The sequence below is a fragment of the Odontesthes bonariensis genome, chromosome 4 (assembly GCF_027942865.1).
Source record: "Odontesthes bonariensis isolate fOdoBon6 chromosome 4, fOdoBon6.hap1, whole genome shotgun sequence".
Classification (NCBI taxonomy): Eukaryota; Metazoa; Chordata; class Actinopteri; order Atheriniformes; family Atherinopsidae; genus Odontesthes; species Odontesthes bonariensis.
Genome location: NC_134509.1, coordinates 14,622,594 through 14,642,695, shown reverse-complemented (window position 1 = coordinate 14,642,695; position 20,102 = coordinate 14,622,594). Strand labels below are relative to the sequence as shown.

The 20,102-nt window shown below is 40.9% G+C and overlaps 1 protein-coding gene across 1 annotated transcript in view; it reads left to right on the top strand.

Moving 5' to 3' along the window:
- The first annotated feature begins 2,989 nt into the window (after positions 1–2,989).
- The window catches only part of frem3 (Fras1 related extracellular matrix 3), a 31,952-nt gene continuing 14,839 nt past the window's right edge, over positions 2,990–20,102 (top strand). Inside the window, exons 1-2 of the mRNA XM_075463136.1 lie at positions 2,990–8,185; positions 9,438–9,527. Of these exons, the coding sequence (XP_075319251.1) occupies positions 3,157–8,185; positions 9,438–9,527 (5,119 nt within the window). The 5' untranslated portion in view covers positions 2,990–3,156. The remainder of the gene's footprint in view (positions 8,186–9,437; positions 9,528–20,102) is intronic.

Genomic DNA, 20,102 nt, shown 5'->3' with positions numbered 1-20,102 from the left:
AAAAAGAATAAAAAGAATAATAATAATATTGAATAAATACATTTTTTGGGTTGGGGGGGTTGCACAGTGTAAGATTTAAAGATAAAAATGCTATGGAGATGGATGACTCATCTAAAAGTGACGGAGCATGCGTCTGACCGCTGCTTCACCGTTGACAGTCAACTGCTGTACCGAAAGGAAAGCAAGCAAATCCTGTCTTCAGTCTGCATGGCTGTTCAGGATAAAGGGACTGGATCTACTCAGGCTTTGTGTTCCATCTATCATGAGGTCATTAGTGCCTGCTGTCATCATGAGCTACCCCCTGGATGAGGAGTTGATCCTGGGCAGCAGAGCCTGGCTTCGACCCAGCTTCTCTCTCTCTGTTTACCTTGGACACCCATTAAAGGCATGTCATGTCTTTAATGTCTAAATTGGAAAAAGGAAAGTTAATGGCTCAAGGAATGTAATGCCGCAGCTTGACAACAGACACATTTAGTAGCTGCTCTCCACAAATTTACACAATGATGTTCTCATTTGTCATGTTTCTTGCTCCAAAATTGATACCGAGAGCTTCCTGATTTTAGAGTCTTCATTTGTTGCTTTGACTTCACTATGAGAGGAATGTGAGTAAAATCCAGGAGTATAAAAAGCTTGCTGTGTTTGTTTCTATAGTCACACCATTTGGTGTGTGTTCCACTTTTATTTTTGGATGGACAAGTGAGCGGGGCGAGATTTATTTAGAGGATGCAATGAAATGTGTGATTAAGAATGCCTGGACGCACATGGCATCTTTGCTATTTGGCCCACACGTAGAGGAAGGTTGCTGAGAGGTTGAGCGTGTTGTAAAAGCATTTCCATCTCACATTAAAAGATGCTCTTTTATATTAATAGTCGGTCAAATTGTTGAGGGCACTGTGTACACCAAATTTCTGAACTTACATGGCTGTGCATGAACAGGATTCATTAGTCGTTAACTTTATCAGTTCAAAGCTGTGTTGATTAAGTCAATAAAATTAAACTTGAACAGGATTAGACCAACTTTTTAAGAATTCATAATCACTGGCATTAATGATGGCAAAGCAGAAATCAAACGTTTCCACCAGAGGAATTGTGTGAAGGTGTTTGAGCAATGTTCCTAGATCACTTCATTGAGTGTCAGGCTCAACTCAAAAGATGACCCATAAAAGGTTACTTGGTATTTTTATCTTAACATGACCTTGCGCGGGATACTGAGAACACATTCTCACTTTCTCACTGCATTCACAGTGGCTGCCTGATTTATCCATGCACTGTTTTGTCAGTGTCACTGCAGAGAAACACGGTCAAATACATCTTCTTCATGATTTTTGCCTTGAAGATTTTTGCCTGTCAGCTCCTGCTGACATAGAACTTGTTAGAATTGTTATTTTATTCATTAGCCTAACAATGTTACTGACCTGCATCGAATATCCAGATTGTGTTAAAATAGAGCAGGGATTTTCCCTGATTTAAATATGATACTAACCCCCTAATAAACAGCGACCAATTAGGGAGTTATCACAAACCACCACTTGTTGAAAGAATGAAAAGTTACCAAAATGTCCAAAGGCACTAAAAATGTAAAGCTAAATCTTGGCTAAATTATTCTGAACTGATACAAAAGACAGCAAGTACCATGTTTATATCATATTTTCATTCTTTTGCATGTTGTTAAAAATGCTAAGTATTTGAATCTGAAAGATTCAGTGTATGTTGACAAAGCAACATTAATAATCTGTAATTAAGAGACATCAGTTTGTTATAATGAATAATCAACAAAAGGAGATCTGGATGGGTTAACTGCGGTGATGCCTGTGATCATGGGATCGTGATGATGTCAGGCTAGAATTTTTGAAAAAAGACCAACGTCTCGACAAATATTTTGAGCTGTGTTGCGTTTTCTGTGTGTGACACCAAACAGTTATCATGCACACCTGTCCTGCCAGATGATGCCAAGTTATTTTTCCAAAGGGTGGGACTAACGGCCACTCTGGTGCCGACGTGTCATGACCTTGGAGGTTCTCTGTCTTGTGAACAGAACACAAATGTCTTCACACATTCTCAGGTCATGACTATGTTCACAATGAACTTCGAGTTTTTTGCTTTCTGATAGCTTAAGCCTGCTTAAGAACTCAGATATTTGCTGTTTAAGTGTTGAGTGTGTTAAGTGAAACACACTTAATTATTCACAACATATTTTCTCTGTACAAAGAGCTGTTGGAGGATGCATACCAGTGGTAGAATACCAGATTTGACTTGACCTCTAATAAGGGATTGCCTACTTCATTTCTATAGTTCACACCTTTAAAGAAACAGTCATAACTATGAAGAAGCGCTTCTAATCACATTAGTCAATACAGATGCAAAAGAGCTCAAAGCTGTCTTCAAAGGACATTTGAAACACTTGTGGAGTTATTTGACAAAAATCTGTGTTAATTGAAAAAAAGATTTTTTTTTAACTGCTTCATCTGTTAAGTGCAAATTCTCACCTTTAACCCATTAGAGGGCACTGGTGTCATGCAATGAAGCAATAATAAGTTTCCTTGCAAATACATTTATATTTGTAAACTTATAGATAAAAGTAAATCTTGACATAAACAGTCAAAATTATAACTCTGTATTGCTTAGTTGATAGATTATTTCCATTCATAAATTATTGGGCATACAAATGCTACTAAAATATTACTGCTTCTTTATTGCATTAATCTAAGTTATGAATATAGTTTTAGTTTGTTGTAGCACAACTGACACTAAATTTAGTTCAATTGCTTTAATGCCTCAATTTAATCCCCCTGAACAGTCTTTATTCAGTAAGAGAAGGGGAGAGGGGTAAGTGTTGGTTGGAGCAGCACTTTCTCAGTCTTGTCCAATGGTTTTTCTTAAATTAGCAATGGGGGTTGGAGGCTCACTCCCTGTGCTGACAGAAGGAGGAGCCTGTGCCTGTCACTGTCTACTGTTTCATTATTACCTGCACAGCCCTGCAGCATTCACCACACTTGTGTCTCTGTGTGGCCACACTGAAACACAGAGACACAGAGGACAGATTCCAAGACCCAGACCATCAGAGACTTGTCTTTTTTCATGCTTTTTCACTCAGCAGAGGAATCCGCCTGCTGCAGCTGACTTGTGATAGAAATTGCAAGGCAACTAGCAGTGGACATGGCTGGTTGTCTGCAAAGTTCCAAACTTTGGAAAAAGTGGGCATTTTTGAGAGGCCTGCTGCTTATTTTTTCTCTCAGCTCCTGTTTTTCCCCAGTATTCTCACAGTCATTTGATCCAGCTCACCTCTATTACCACAGGTCCAGACCTAATGAAGACAATATCATCATTGCTAACAATGGGATCAGGGTGCCTTTTGGGAGGTCTGTGTTTTTGGACCCTGTCAATGACCTGGTAACAGAAGTGCAGCCCGGTGACCGTTGCCACATCACAGTTTTGGACAATGACCCACTGGCCCAGAAGCCAGGGATTTTGACCCCGAAAAAGTTCCCTTGTTCCTTTGGCGCAGATGAAGTGAAATACACTCATTTTGGATCTCGGAGCCCCAGTCAGGATCGTGTGAAGCTGCAGCTTCGTTACGACTCCCAGACAGACACAGTTATCATCCCTTTCATGCTGGAAGTGGAGGTGGTTTTCCAGCAGCTTGAGATCGTCACAAGGAATATGCCCATAAATGTTGAAAAGCTCAATGGGGACAGCAGCCCCATTGACAAAAAGGCTCTAGAGTTTTCCTTTGAGGATGGTGTCACACAGTGTAAAATCGCTACTCTGGTCGGCGCTGGAGATCTTCCCAGGTATGGCACTCTCTTGAATAGCCCCACCAATGGCCAAATGGTTGATTGTGATGAGTTTGTAAAACTGGGCATTCGCTACAAACACACTGCTAAAACCAATTCACCAAACAGAGACTATATTCCAATGATGGTAGAGCTGCAGGATAATGATGGCAACACAATAATGCAGGAGCATTTTCAATTGATGGTTAGAATTAGAGAGGGTGCAGAGAACACTGCTCCCAAACCCAGCTTTGTAGCCATGATGATGATGGAGATTGATCAATTTGTGATGACAGCTATTACAAGTGACATGCTAGCTGCCGAAGATGTCGAATCTGACCCAGATGATCTGATTTTCAACATTACTTCACCACTGAGCCCTCAGCAGGGTTATATCATCAGCACAGATGATCAGAACCTCCCTATCACCTCCTTCTATCAGAGGGACATAAAAGACCTTAAAATAGCCTACAAACCACCGTCAGAGGACTCAGAACAAGAGAGGATTTTCCAACTTGAGTTTGAGATTGTAGATACTGATGGTGCAGTCTCTGATCCATTTGCTTTTATGATTGTGGTTAAGCCTATGAATACCTTGGCTCCAGTTGCAACTAAAAATACAGGTCAGCTATTATTTGAAGGGCAGTCCCGAGCTCTCTCAAGCTCACAGAATTTAGAGATTAGTGATGAGGATAACCTGGAAGATGTGAGAATTACAGTTGTTGATGGTTTAAAACACGGAGACCTCACTGTGCTTGGCACACGCAGGAAATTCTTCACCCCTGCCGATCTAGACAGTGGTATTGTTGTGTACCAGCATGACGGCAGCGACACGTACAGTGACAACATTATTTTTAGAATGACTGATGGAAGCAATGAAGTGGAATTTTTGTTTCCTATCACTATTGCTCCCACTGATGACGAACCCCCTATTATTAATGCTAACACCGGCCTGGTTCTGTTCAAGAATGAAGTTATGCAGATCTCTCCCTTCATACTGAGCGCTACAGATATCGACTCAGAGGACTCAACTATTAAGTTTATCTTGGAGGCACCTTACTCCACAGTAGGAGAGCTCCTGCTTAGGCAAGTAGAGCCACCCACTGACCCAACTTTGTGGAAGTTCAGTGAGACAGATGAGATGTTTGAGCAGGTGGTGACAGAATGGTTTCAGCAGGATATTCTTGATGGAAAGCTGTTCTATCGCCACATCGGACCCCATAGCACCACAACTGTGATTGATCAGTTTGTGTTCCGCGTGCAGGATGACAATGATCCTCCTAATCAGTCAGGCGAGCACATGTTCACTATTAAAATCCATCCCGTTGATGACCTTGCCCCGGAGCTTTTCCTAGGCACAACCCTTCACATGACAGTCCTGGAATATGAGCTGACATTCTTCAGGAAAAAATTCTTGTGTTATACTGATCTAGATTCAGATGACAGAGACCTGAAATACACAATCACCAAACCACCAACTGACACAGATGAGAACAATCCAGTTCCTTTAGGTGAAATTGTACTGACTGAGAACCCTGACACCGTGGTTGTAGAGTTCACACAAGCCCAGGTTAATCACCATAAAGTAGCTTACAAGCCTCCAGACCAGGAACTGGGAATCACTCCAAAAGTGGCTCAGTTCACATTCACTGTGGAAGACACAGCTGGTAACACAGCAGATGGACTATTCACCATTTTCCTACAGCCAGTTGACAACAAACCACCAGTTATCACCAACACTGGTTTTGCCCTTATGGAAAGAAGTACTTATGTTATTACCAGGAAGGAGCTGGATGCCACTGACACGGATACAGATGATGAAAATATCATTTTCGCCGTGACCCAGATTCCTCTATATGGGCAGTTGCAGTATTTAGGGATTGACATGTCAAACGGTGAAACATTTGTGCTTGAAGACATTGCCAATGGTCACCTCACTTACATCCACGGAGGAGAGGAATCGCTCAGCGATGTCATCAAACTTGCTGTAAGTGACGGCTTCCATGAGGTGCCCATTATTGTTAGGATCACCATCGAGCCAGTTGATGATGAGATCCCAACAATTATGCTCCCAGCTGGCCTACTCGGAGCCTCTATCGATGTGCTGGAGAATGGAGCAACCGAAATTACAACTAATGTCATCCAGGGCCGTGATGAAGACACAGATGACCTCATGCTGACTTTTATTGTTGAGGAATCTCCCAGGTTGGGTGAAATCCTGGTTAATGGAGCTCCTGCTGAGAGATTCACCCAGGAAGACATCATTAATGGAATGGTGGTGTATGCTCATACATCCGGTGAAATCGGTCCAGTCAAAGAACACGACTCTTTTAACCTAACTTTGTCTGATATGTCTGATCAGTGGGTCGTGGGCGGCAACAAGGTTCAAGGGGTGACAGTTCATGTGACCATCCTTCCTGTTGACAGCATTCCACCTGTTGTCAGTGTTGGTGGGCAGTTTGTTGTGGTGGAAGGGGAGAAGAATGTTATCACCGTAAACCACATTCAAGCTGAGGATGTTGACACCAACAATGACGATATCCTGTGCACCATCATCGTCCAACCAACATCTGGCTATGTGGAGAACATCTCCCCAGCAGCGGGCTCTGAGAAATCAAGAACTGGTACAGCCATCACTGCCTTTACCATAAAAGACGTTGCCCTTGGTCACATCTACTACGTCCAAAGTATTCACAAAGGGGTTGAACCTGTGGAGGATCGTTTTACCTTCCGCTGCTCTGATGGTATTAACTTCTCTGAACGCCACTTCCTCCCCATAGTCATCATTCCAGCCAATGATGAGAAGCCTGAGATTTTCATTCGTGAGTTTGTGGTAATGGAGGGCATGAGTCTCATTATTGACACACCAATTCTCAACGCTGCTGATGCTGACATCCCAGGGGATGAACTACACTTTGAGATCATCAAAAACCCAAAGCATGGGACGATAGTTCAGCAGCTCAGCACTGGCACGATGCCTGTAGAGAAGTTCAACTTGGAACAGATCAAAGAAGCATCCAACATTGTCTATGAACACGATGACTCTGAGACCAAAGAAGACAGCTTTGATATCAGGCTGTCTGATGGCAAACACAAAGTGGAAAAGACAGTTCTCATCATGGTTATTCCTGTTGATGATGAGACACCAAGAATGGCTATAAATGACGGACTCGATGTTGAGATCGGAGAGACAAAAGTCATCAGTAACGGGGTTTTAAAGGCAACAGATCTAGACTCTGAAGACAAGGAACTAATATATGTTGTGCGATATGGCCCTGGTCAAGGATACCTTCAGCATATCAGCAAATATGGTGATGTCTTAGGGAACATAACCCTGGGAATGAATTTCACACAGGACGAAATTGACAAACAACTCATTCAGTATGTACACACAGGCCAGGAGGGCATTCGTGACCTGCTCAAATTTGACGTTACAGATGGTATCAATCCACTCATAGACCGTTACTTTTACATCAACATTGGGAGTATTGACATGGTTTTCCCAGATGTCATCAACAAAGGTGTGACGCTCAAAGAAGGAGGAAAAGTAACTCTTACTACTGATCTCCTCAGCACTACTGACATCAACAGTCCTGATGAGTACCTCAGCTTTAGTATCACAAGAGCACCTAGCAGAGGACACTTAGAGTGTACTGACTACCCTGGTGTTCCCATTTCCACCTTCACACAACTACAGCTCGCTGGTAACAAGATCTACTACATCCACACCTCAGATGATGAGATGAAAATGGACAGCTTTGAGTTTGAGGTGACAGATGGTTACAACCCTGTCTTCCGAACCTTCAGAGTGTCTATCACTGATGTAGATAATAAGAAACCTGTCTTGTCCGTAAACAAGCTGGTTGTCGAGGAAGGAGAAACCAAGCTCATTACACCATTTGAGTTGACTGCTGAGGATCGGGACACTCCTGACACCCTGCTACGCTTCATAGTCACGCAGGTGCCAGTGCACGGCCAGCTGCTTTTCAACAACTCCCAGCCAATCACTACCTTTACCAAGCAGGATCTGAATGAGAACCTTATCAGCTATAAGCACGATGGGACTGAGACCAATGAAGACAGTTTCTCTTTCACCATCACTGACGGCACTCATACAGACTTTTACATCTTTCCTGATACTGTGTATGAGACACGCAAGCCCCAAATGATGACCATTCATATCAATACGGTGGATAATGGTGTGCCCCAGATTGTTGTTAACAAAGCTGCTGCCTCGCTGAAAGTCCTTCAGACAGGACACCTTGGTTTCGTGATCACCAGCAAGGTCCTTCGATCGGAGGACAGAGACAGCCCCCAGAAAGTCCTGAAGTACATTGTGTCTGAGGCTCCACTGCATGGATTCATCGTGAACACTGAGCTGGGTAATGACAGCATCAAAACCTTCACACAAGGTAAGTTGGTGTCACACCATTGAATATTTCATGATAGTTCCTAAAAACATAAGGAACCAAATTTCTCAGTCATGAGTCTCCAATGTGAAATAATATAGAAAAGCCAGATATTTCAGTAACGACTCTGTCTGAAGCACAAATACATAGTGAATATTGCACCTTTGTCAGATACAACACAACTCCAAATGAGTCATAATGATTTTTATTTGCTTAATGCATAAACAACTAGAGCTCACTGAATGCGAAAATAATTCTAAACAAGCATATAAAGAATATATTAATTAGAAATTAGGTATGTATGCAGCACAGTATAATGACTTAAAGCCTTAATAGACTGGTAAGTCAACTGTACTAGTCCACTTGGCAAGAAATATACATGGTTTTCTCAAAAACATTGGTGTTTCCTGAAATAGCAAAAAAAAATAACTTAGAAAGAGGTTGGAGGAGACACCTGACAATATATTTTATAATATAATATAATATTTTTTTTAACTTTACACTTTGTTTAAACTTGGTTAAGGTAAGTTTTATTTTGTTCTAGACTTTTGGTTAGGTTTAACTAACAACATTTCTTTGTAAGCAAAAGGTTGATGGAAACAGAAAATAAGAAAACTTGAAAACAAAAAACCCTGTTACGTGATAAAGATCTAATGTAGCAAATATCTAATTCAATTGTCTATTTAGCTTTTGACGCTTTCTAGAAAAGAGACTTGGTTGGTACTCCAAACATGAAAGAGTAATTCCCAGCTGAAAAAATGTATTCCTGATAATCTTTCAATTCTTTTGTTCTATGTGGTGATGGTGACATGTTTCTTTTGAGTATTCTTCTTCCTTTTGTTTTGTTTTCAACTTCAATCACTATGCTGGTAATGCTGCTGGGCTATCTGCTCCAAACAAGTTGATGGAAACTGTTCTAAGTGGAATTTGAAGTTTACCTAAAATTTTCACATTTGTCATCTAGAAACACTGCGACTAATATAAGACCAGCTTTGGCATTATGCTGGGCTGTTTTTATGATTAAGTTAAAACTTTGTTGAATCATTGTATGCTTTTGTAAGTGATATTTGTCACCAAATATTTGGAGTTTACAGAAAGAATTCTGAAACTTCGTAAAAACATTTCTACTGCAGCAAATTTAGCACTTTAATAGCTTAAAGATGTGACAAAAAATTTTTTTAAATGCCTTTTAATGTCACAGTCATCTTATCCTTTCAGTAAATGCTGTATCTCTCTGTATTTGTCACACTAACAGCTGATATCAATGACATGAAGATCTGTTACGTGCTGTTGGATGGGAGTAACGCCACAAGTGATATCTTCTATTTCACAGTTGAAGACAACGGTAGGAACCCTTTATCATTGAATACTTTCATGCACCGACTCCAGACAGGGACTCATTGGTACAGAGTCATTGACCACAAGGTTTTCTTCAAGAGTTCATCTGCCTATTATTGGCTCCTTAAAATTAAAACTTCCTGCTCTCTGTCAATCAGGCAAGTGTTTGCATTACAAAGACTTAGGGCAGCTAGCCATGACTGACACCCGGTACAGAGGTGCTGCCTCAGTTCACGCCAGTGGAAAGGCTAGCAGGTTTAAAGGACAGGGGTCAAAGGAGACTTAAGCCAAACTCTGACTGTGAGTTTGTAAAAGTGAAAGACCACCACATGCTTTAAACTTTATTGTTAAAGAACAAAAGGATCCTTTCCCTCGGGGTGCTTCTGAGAGCTTTTAAACTTCCCCCTTTTATCATCTGCTTTAAGTGACTGTGGGAAGTGAATGTTTTATATGAAGTTATGTATAACTAGATATCCCCATATCTAACTCTTGGAATCAATCTCACAAACATGTTTCTTTTCGTCTTTTAAACTACACTTTATTGACTGCAAGGGTGTGACAGTGAACAGTGCGATTTAGAGAATAATGGGAATTCTGAGTTTCTGTCATCGGCATCCAATAATCGCCTACACATTTTTAATTTTGGTTTTCAGTAGTTCTGCCTTTATGGAATCTCATTTCTATCTTTCAAGTGAGACTCACCTTTGAAATAGTTTTTAAAAGTATCCACTTTAGGTATAACATGTCAGTCTACCAATAAAAGCTGTTAATCCCAAATAATTTTCTTTAATGAATCAGATAGGCTTGGTAATTATATATACACTCAATACAGTGTATAATTACACTGTATTGAGAGGTCCATGTTAGTGATAATGCTACCATCATCAAGTAGGACTGAGAGGATGTGATTTTGCCAAATATAATCTTTATATTCGTAAAGTGAAGGCTATGCCAGTTTGACTTTATAGCTACTAATTATCTCTCCCTCCAGACTCTGAATGCTGTGAACCATCCTTTTTTGTTTAAAGACCTATAGCTCTGACATTAATTGAAACACTGCAACTATTATCGATCAATTTAGAAAAAAATTATACCAATATTCTCTGCCTTACTTTTGTTATTTAATAAGCTCCTGAAGGGGAGCTTTTCTGTCTTTAAGGGTGGGTTTAACAACAGGAAGGGAGCACAAGGGCTTCAATTAGCTCAACACTCCTTGTTCTGTTTGCCTACCCTCTTTGTCCAGGCTTCCACTCAGCTGAACCAGGTGCAGTGGTGCAAACTGGAACTTCAAACAAAACTGTGTTTCTGCAGAGCCATGGTTCACATGTTAAGGACACATTCAAGCTCAGCACACCAGAACATTAATGTTATTTATAGCATACAGCAGTATTACTTTATTTAACAGACGCACAGATTAACTTGTGTTCACCTGCAAAATCACCTCTGCATCGCAGATGCAAAAAAATAGACAGGCCCATCTGGGAAAGGATCAAACAGATAGCTGATGGAAAGTGAGATGAGCCAGCCGGTGAACTCACAAAGTGTTGAAAAGGTGACTCATGGAGGAGGTCGCATTATCCTGGACATGCAGGAGCATGCAGCTGCAGAGCATGCTAATGGTCAGGCTATCTGCTAATAAATCTATGCAGGTGAGCTGTTTGTGTTGAAGGTAAAACTTTGGCTCAATAGAGATTTGCACTCAAGATAATCCACTCAATCTGGCCTCTGGTTACAGACCTTGTCATTAAAGAGTGCTCGCAACCTCAGTTAGATTATTTGTATTAATTGGAAAATGTTTGGTCCAAATCTTGAATTCAGATCTGTGGCTTATTCTTTTCTCTCTCTCGGATTTTTTTTTTTCAAACAAACAAAGATTTGTCTGAAGAAATACACAATATTTAATCAGTCATTTATACCTGGACTGAGTTTAATCATTCATTAGTTTGATATGCCTTTTCTAAATCAGTTTAGGCAGGTAAGTTTATGTGATATACTCAATTTGAGTGTGGCCTTTGACCCAAAATGCCCCTCAGACGCTGTGAGAGGGGAGATGCTTCAGGGTCTTTGCAGCTTTTAAAAGGTACCTGCCTCTACATGTGCTGAAACCATGCATCTTCACAAGCAGGTCAAGAATACACTCTCAAGCCATTAACACATACAGATGGAGAACTGCAGCAGTGTGGCAAAAAAAGAAAAAAGGAAGGAAAAGCTGTACAAAAAGTTGCAAGCTGGTGCGTACACGATGTCATTGCAAGTGTGTCTGCAGATACAGAACATTAAGATCTTTATCGGAGACATAAATGTTTGGCGTGTGAGGCAGCAACAGTGTGTGTAGCCAGGCACAGCTGAAGTATTCTGAAGAGAAGAGAAGTGTGGTGTGTGTAAGACGTTAGAAGTAGATATTCAGTTTGACCTGGGCGTTGCAGAGCAGGGCTGGTGTAGTGTAGCTGTTAGCTCAAAGGCAAAAAAAGGAAACTGGAAAATGCTCACTTGAGCATATATAATGCTGCCCCCACAAAACCCAATTCCAATAGAGTTTTTCTTCTTCTAACAACACTCTGTAAGAGACTGGAAACCAGAAGAGAAAAACTGTTGAGAGAAAAGTGTTTTCGCCTTTCTTTTGTTTTTTATAGGATTTCTGCTGCTTAAGAGTTCTGGGCATCCTTTAATATATATTTCATTTCATAATGTGCCAAATGTTTTCAGCAGGTGACAAGTCTGGTATGAGGGTAGGCCAGTTTAACACTTGGCTCTTTTAGCACAGTACCATGCTTTTTTTTTTTATTCCTGAAGGATTTGGTTTAGCATTGTGTTCTGAAAAAGAAGCCTGGAAGGCATCATGTTTTTCCCCAAAACCCATCTGCGTTCTTCTGCATTAATTGTTACCTATGCCATGTAATGCAACCCCCTACCATTATGAGTGCTGTCTTCTGTATGAAATGTGGCTCAAATTTGAGTTTTCTGATTCAGTTTTCCACATTTCTCAAGATTTTCTGAATCTTTTAATGATAATTTATAAAGTAAACGATGAGATCCTGATGGCAATTTTCTGTTAAAACACTATTTTCTTGAAATGCTGAAGCTTTACCTCACAAATCCATTCAGTGGTGAACCCTTCCCTGTCTTTACCTCTTAAAGGCCGAGCCGCTCTGGAATACAATCATCACTTTTCAGTCTTTGGTCTGCCCTTGCCCCAACTTTTTGCAACATGGTAATAGAACCAAAATCAAAATGACCACATGTATTTAAAAGAATATTCCTACTTATAATTACATCACAATCATTTAGCTGACACTTATATCCAAAATGACTTTGGCCAAGTGCCCAAGGATACTTCAACATAAGAGCTGTGGAAGTTGCATTATAGGATTTTTATGATTTTCAGATCATTAACTTCTATGTTAAGTTTCATTTCCTAGAGTCAGATCTTTTCCAGGGATGAGGATGAAGTCGACTTTAAGGGGCAGGTTGCTTTGATAAAACCTCAGTTTCTTGAGAAGTTTGCACATGCTGCTCCTGGTGACCCACAGAGTCTCTTATCTATGGAATCAAACCGCTTTGTTGCCGAAGCTGCAGAGAGAGGTGAAGTAATAAATGGGCTGAGAGGGGGAATTGATTTTCTGTCACTGTGAAATGATTCACCTTTTTTGTCAATTTGACCAATTCTCACATAGTAGCTAGAATACCAAACTCATCTCTTTGGAAATGATGGCAATGACCTCAGATATAAAGTGCTGTCCACGTTGGCTTGTTCCATGTCTGCTGAGAATTGCTATTAGAAAAGCACTAAACTGCGTGCAAGTTACCAGGTCAGAAAATCCCTCCAGCTATCCCTTCAACAGTGGGATACTGAAGCAATAAATACTTGTTTTTACAAGTGGATAAACAGCTTCCATATATCCCCAGACAAGAAGCAGGGAAATAAAGCAAGCTTCTCTGTCAGACATGTTGAGAGGTTTGTAGTTTTTTTAAAGCACATTTCAGTCTAAGAACTGGTGAAATATCTTCAGATCTAACAGTGTATTGGCTTGCACTTCCTGATAAGTTGAAGTTGGTTTCCGTGTGTTTTTTCCAATAGCAACAATACAGCCTCCCAGCTCTGTGGAGGGACCATAAACCCTGGCGGGTTGAGTGTTATGTGATCATTCAGTGTCAGGGAGAGGAATGCACTTCCTCAGAGACTCCAGACTCCAGCAGCACAGACGGAGCAAGAGCTTGAAGTGAAGCGGTATCCCAGGCAGACAGGTGTATACATGAGGGGAAAGGCTCCAGGAGATCCGCTTTCAAAGTCTGTGGTCACCCCACTCCCAGCTCCGCAGAAATCCAACCCAATCTCAGATAGCCCGATAACTCGTAGACTCCCAATGTGGAGGTGTATGTCTTGAAGGGGCACCTCCCCAGGGTGTGGAAGGATAGCCAGCAAAAAAAGAAGAGGGAGTAGGAAGTAAAAGAGACAAAAATAGATAAAATAATAGAACGAAGCGTGGACGTTGGTCACAATCTTAATAATTTCAGATGTACTTTTCTACCATAGGATGGTATACTGACCGACACAGCCATGTTATACTCCTACTTCCTTACTCTGTTTGGGGATCTTACATGTCACTCGTGTCAACAGTCACAGGAGATTTATTGGCTGATGGTGCCACAGTTGGGGCCCCCTGTGACTTGGAGAGGCTGAGGCCTCTTAGGACTCCTCCACCACACCCCACTCTGTTCTCACTTTCCCTGCATCCAGTTCTCCAAGAACCCTTTAGGGTATGACCATTATATTTCTTTGGTATGTTCATTGTTTCACCTCTTTCCTTACGGGGGATTCCCCTTTCCATTTCTATAAACTATGAAATCGCCTCATTCTCTGGGTCTCTTTCTCATTTCGTGCTTTTGCTTCAGCCTTGATTTATGCTGCTTGGAGGTCTGTAAGGGCGGGGTGTTATGATGTATGGCTAGAGCAGTTATTCTTATCTACTCTCATATGGCAAAGCTGTTGCAATGCTTAGTCAAACTGTCACTGAGTTTCAAGTGCTTTCCTTTTGAGCCACGCTAGCGACATGGAAACCTCAGTTTGCTGGACTGTCAGTCTGTCAGTGCATCCATCATTTTGGACCGCAGTGAAATCTGTCAAGAAGACTGTGAAGCCGACATTTGCAGTTCTTGCCGAAAAGCTTTAAATGTTCATCCAGCCAAATTCTTTGGTCTATGATCAAATACTTGCATATTCATCAGCCTGATTTGTATTATGTGTGATTTTTAAATCTTAGAATGCAGACGCAAAATTCTAAAAATTGCATTATTCAACATTATACCAGCCAAATGTCAGAATGCAAGCATTTCCATTGTAAGCATTGTAAATGCTGACATTCAGTCTTTGGACATTTTGGGATTCTCTCTTAAAGTAATATTTCCCTGAAAAATAATGATTCTAAGAACCCCACTTTTGGTACTATTCGATTTCAACAGACGTTGCAATCTTCTGTGTTACGACATTCAGGGGTCAAAGAATGTGGTTCTCAGGCCCTTGCAAACAGTTTGCAACATCCTGCAGGGATCACTTTGGTGTCCTACTCAGACTCAGCAGTGCAGACATTTTTTTACGTGCTTCCCGTCATAAATTCCTGGGTGAGCAGAGAGCACACTGAGCTAATCCTTTAAAAGTTCATTTTTTTTCTGTTTGTATCAACGTGTGACATCTCCTTGGTCAAACATTCTGCACTTAAAACCTGTGACACTAAAATACTGAGTGTAACTGACTGGAACGCCCCCTGTATTTATATGTGCAGGATGATTGACGAGGAAATTGCAATAATGTGATGCTTGTCACTTGATGAGGATATTCTTAGCAGGTTGCTCTTTCTTGCATCATACTGGTGGACGTCAAAGCCCCATTTTGACTTCCCTCTCCAATGATATCTCCGATCTGACCCACAATCCCACTGCATCTATGTATGGTATCGACCCCAGTGCCGTGTAAATATGAGCTCCTGAGGAACATGTACGGGGAAAATCTGAAGCTGCAATGTCCTGTTTCTTCGGCTATACTGACTCTGAAGTTACCTGAAATTAAAAAATGCACATGTGCTCTGGAGCTGAGGAATTAATTTCACTCTGAAAAACATTATCATACCTCTGTCATATTCCTTGCCTTTCCATGTGAGCTATGAATCATACTGCAGCTAATTTATTAAATAGCTGCTAACAGTGACATTTAGAAACACATGCAGCCTATAAAACTTTTCATCCCAGCAGAAATTATTATGACTGTCACTTTGAAAGCTAATGGAAATGTGAACTGAGTCCAGCAGCTACTGTGAGTATTGGATTTGATTGCTGGTCTAATATAGTGCGTGTCATAAAAATTGTAATAAATCAGATCATCTGTCATATCTAAAACCATGTCACAGATGCCGTTTTCACTTCTTTGTTTTCAGCTACTTTTCGCAGGTGTTTCATTTTCAGTTTTTTTTTTTGCCATTTAAAACCATTTTCAACTCTTCCTCAAGCACTGTGTCTGTGCAACCGTGGGAAGTCTGGATTCCTGATTAATTCTTGATTTGTTGGGGCTTATGCCAGCTCCATGCTCACTGTCTGACAGCATGTACAAAAGAAGCCAGAGAAGGGAGATTCCCAACTCCTACGCTGTCATGAACAATGCAGAGGCAGGCAGGGAGGAAAGCCATGGTGGTAGATCTGGCCCACCCAGACTGTGGCCTGCTGTCCCTCTCAGTTGTTCGTCCCACAAGTGAACAAAGCCGGCACAGGGAGTAAGGGCAACATGGAGGGGGAGGAGGTTTGTTGAGTACAGCTGTCACTCTGCTCCTCCAAGAGTCTGGCGGGAAAGAAGGTTTTGCAAAACAGGGACAGGGGACTGAGAGACAAAGACTGAGGACGATCTTTGCTTTGATGTTCTTTGTCAGAAAGTAGCTCAGCTTGTTGTTCCTCCTCCTGAGGTTATGCTACTGTGTGACTTTAAAGGAGAACTGCGGTATTTTCAACATTAAGCCTCTTTTATGAGTCGTCTGCAATGTTTTAGAACCCCACTCACCGCTTTTTTTAATTTTACTGCTGTCTCCGGTATTTGCCTAATTTTGATTCATCTCAACCTGCTTCAGAATGGCAAGTCATGTGCATGTCCAAAAAGGTCCGTAAAAGCACCATAAATGTCCGTTTTCAAAATCATCAACTCACCGGAGTGGTTACTGGTGTGCACTGGTAATCCATTTCAAATTTCGTTGCGAAAAGTTGCTTCTGTCGTGTTTTATTTGGCAGCTCGTTCATGCTCGCACTATTTTCTTAGCGGTGGCGGAGTAATATCAATGAACATCCAGTACAAAATGTCAAATAAAACACGAAAGAAGCAACTTTTCGCAACGACATTTGATATGGATTACCAGTGCACACCAGTAACCACTCCGGTGAGTTGATTATTTTGAAAACGGACGTTTATGGTGCCTTTACGGACCTTTTAGGACATGCACATGACTTGCCATTCTGAAGCAGGTTGAGATTAATCAAAATTAGGCAAATACCGGAGACAGCAGTAAACATAAAAAAAGCGGTGAGGGGGGTTCGAAAACATTGCAGACGACTCATAAAAGAGGCTTAATGTTGAAAATACCGCAGTTCTCCTTTAAGTATAAACACAGCTGGAAAGACTTGTGACATTTGCAGCCGGCATATTTGGCATTTTCCATGAATGGAGCTATCTTTTAAGACTGCTAGTAACAAATTGCCCAAATATACTATTTAAAGTTGGTTCTTTACCTATGTTGGCTTATCCCTTGAGTTAGCTGACTTTTTTCAGGAAAGCTAACAAGCAACCTTCAGGTCCCAAGCCACTTCATTAGTCTGTAAGCTACAGGTGCATCCTGCCAGTTTGTTCTCATCGCGGACTCCCTACTATTGTAAAACACCTTGACTGCTGCGACACTTCATTTTGGATATATCTGTCTCCATCGTCCTGCATTTGGGTCAAGTTCCACAGTCACGTTATCACATTAGGAGCTGTAACACCTACATTATCTTCCTCTACAACAGGCCTAGCTGTCAGTGTGTCGGAGCTGTGGCTGTAGGTGCTTCCTCATATGAGCAGAAGAGGTCTCACACGCTTATCATCCAATATCCACTGCAATGTCGTCCTTTGAACAGAAAAACTTAAAATGATACAAATGCATCCAAGAACTAAACGCTCTTCCGCACTGACAAACCTACACATGTGAAATAAAACTCTTCCAATTGATAGCGCAAAGGAGTGAACATAGAAACCAGATCTAAAATGTGAAGTCAATAAAGTCAATAAAAAAATAATCAGTGCAATGAGTCCTACAGCTTTCCTATCACTTCATTTCATCAGCTAAATTCGCTCCTTCTGAGCAATGTACCAGCGGTCCAGCGAATGATTATTCCAATATTGCATAAACATTTTGTCTGATCAGGTTTAAAGTATCCACATGCAAATGAGGACAATTTTGCTCAAATACAGAAACAGAAAGTAAGAATCAAATTTCACCAGGACAGCTTGTGAAAATTTGCAATAAAAAATGCAATAAAATACATTATTACTTGCTAGACTCACATAACATTTCTTGGTACAACGAAAAAATCTTAGTACATCAATGAGTTCAGCTTAGTGCTGTGACACTGAAATGTAAAACCTTTTCAAACAGTCGCTTTAAAGTTTAAAATTTCAAAGTCAAAACCAAGCAGGTCATGCAGAGTCCGATTCTTTTTTTTTTTGACTCTCTGAAAACTTTTCCAAATATACATCCAAAAACGTTTATTCCATAAAACTGTAAATTCATAATTTCACCCGACAAACTTTTTTTAATATATTAACATACTGTAAACTAGTATTGTTGTTATTCAGCACAAGCCGCCGAAATATCAGGTGTCACTGAGTTCTAGTCTGATTCATAAAAACTCCATTGTTTTGCTCCTTTTTCCAAAGCAGGAACCTAAAGCTGCCTGATTGCCTGATGCCAAAACTGAAGCAGCTTTTTGTCTTGGCCATGTTCATTTGATAATCCTTGATGATAGCTGCTGGCTAAGCTTCTCCACATATCTGCTCCAAATGGGGCCAGCTGCCAGGACACCCCTCTTTCAAGCACAAAGACAGTTTGGATAATTGAGGCTTGTCAAAGACTTTTTGTCTCTCTCTTCATTTCTTTTTCATACAATTGATACAGTAGATCAAGCTGGAATGAGACCATTTCTTTAATGGAACAAGAAGTTGATTTCTTCATGAATGCAGATTGAGCGCAAGTCTAATCAGACATATTTGTATTTGTCTGCCAATGAATAGATTCTTCACGGAAACAATAAGAGTATATTTTTTTCATTTATATTGTATCTGTTTATATTTTTCATCGCTTTGTGCATGTGCAGCATCAACACATGAGGAATTTGGGCTGAGCCAAAACAGACATGATACATGTTTCCTGTATTTTTAGCCGCTCTGCGCAGGAAACCTGAGCACGGAGCATGACTTAAGATCTCTGCCACACTGTCGCCTGGCTTTACTACAGAAGTCCTTGCATTCATGAGTCCAGCGGTGTGTGGTGGATGGCACAGAGAATGAGGATAGTAATAGTATAGCTATAAGTACTCCTTGAACTTTTTTGAGTACTGAAGTTTATATGGTTGTCAAAGGTTCTCCAGGCATTGAATTCCAGGAGAGATGCAATCCAATATTATAATTTTCCCAGGATCTCCACTTATTCTTATCAGTTCCATCTGAGTATGCCTCTGCCTTCCAATGAGTGTGGTTTGCCCCCGTTGTGACTTGGCCTGGTGTGGCTTCAGTCTTGACATGTGGGTTTGAGGAAGTGTCCCCCTTCCCATCCCAAATACCCACACTCAACTCCCCTGTGTTTTCATTCGTTCCACATAGCAGGAAGACCACAGGCTCTGTCTTCCTCACTGATGCAAAACTGAACTTAATGCTGGTTTATTGTAAGGCTCTTTTCTATTGTTCTCCAGGTACTGTTTGCTTTTTATTTTTCAAGCCTCTTTAACAAGGGTAATGTATTGTTCATTGTGCATTTCATGACACATTTCATGAAATTCCTCAGCTCTAGAACATCTTATCAAATTGCTTTTTTTTTTCCAACACTCAGTAAAGTTCCCTACTCTCCTCTACGTATCTACGACAGAGTTAGGTCAGCGAGGCTGCTGTCACTGTGACCAGCCGTGCAAAACTAAAGAGAGACACCTCTCTCTAACCTCTGTAATCCAGACTCAGAGAATCCACTGAGCCTGACCCATTTCACATCACAAGTCACAGGTCACCAGGCTCATCTCACTGAAGGACAAGACATAGGCTGTTTAGCAGCTGCTGTTAAAAAAGTGTTCAGATTACTCAAGAGCACCTCTTATCTTAAGTATCTCTGAAGTAGTCAGTATTGAACCTGTAGTCTAAACTGATCTGACAGTTGGAGGGATTATATGAGTCATGAGATGGAGTGGATTAAGGATTGGATCTATGTTTGTGGATCAGAGCTACGTGACTTGGCGCTTCAGATGCTTCACAATGTTCAGATAACTCAGTCTAATCATTTCAAGATCACAAAGTGTGCAAATAACATGA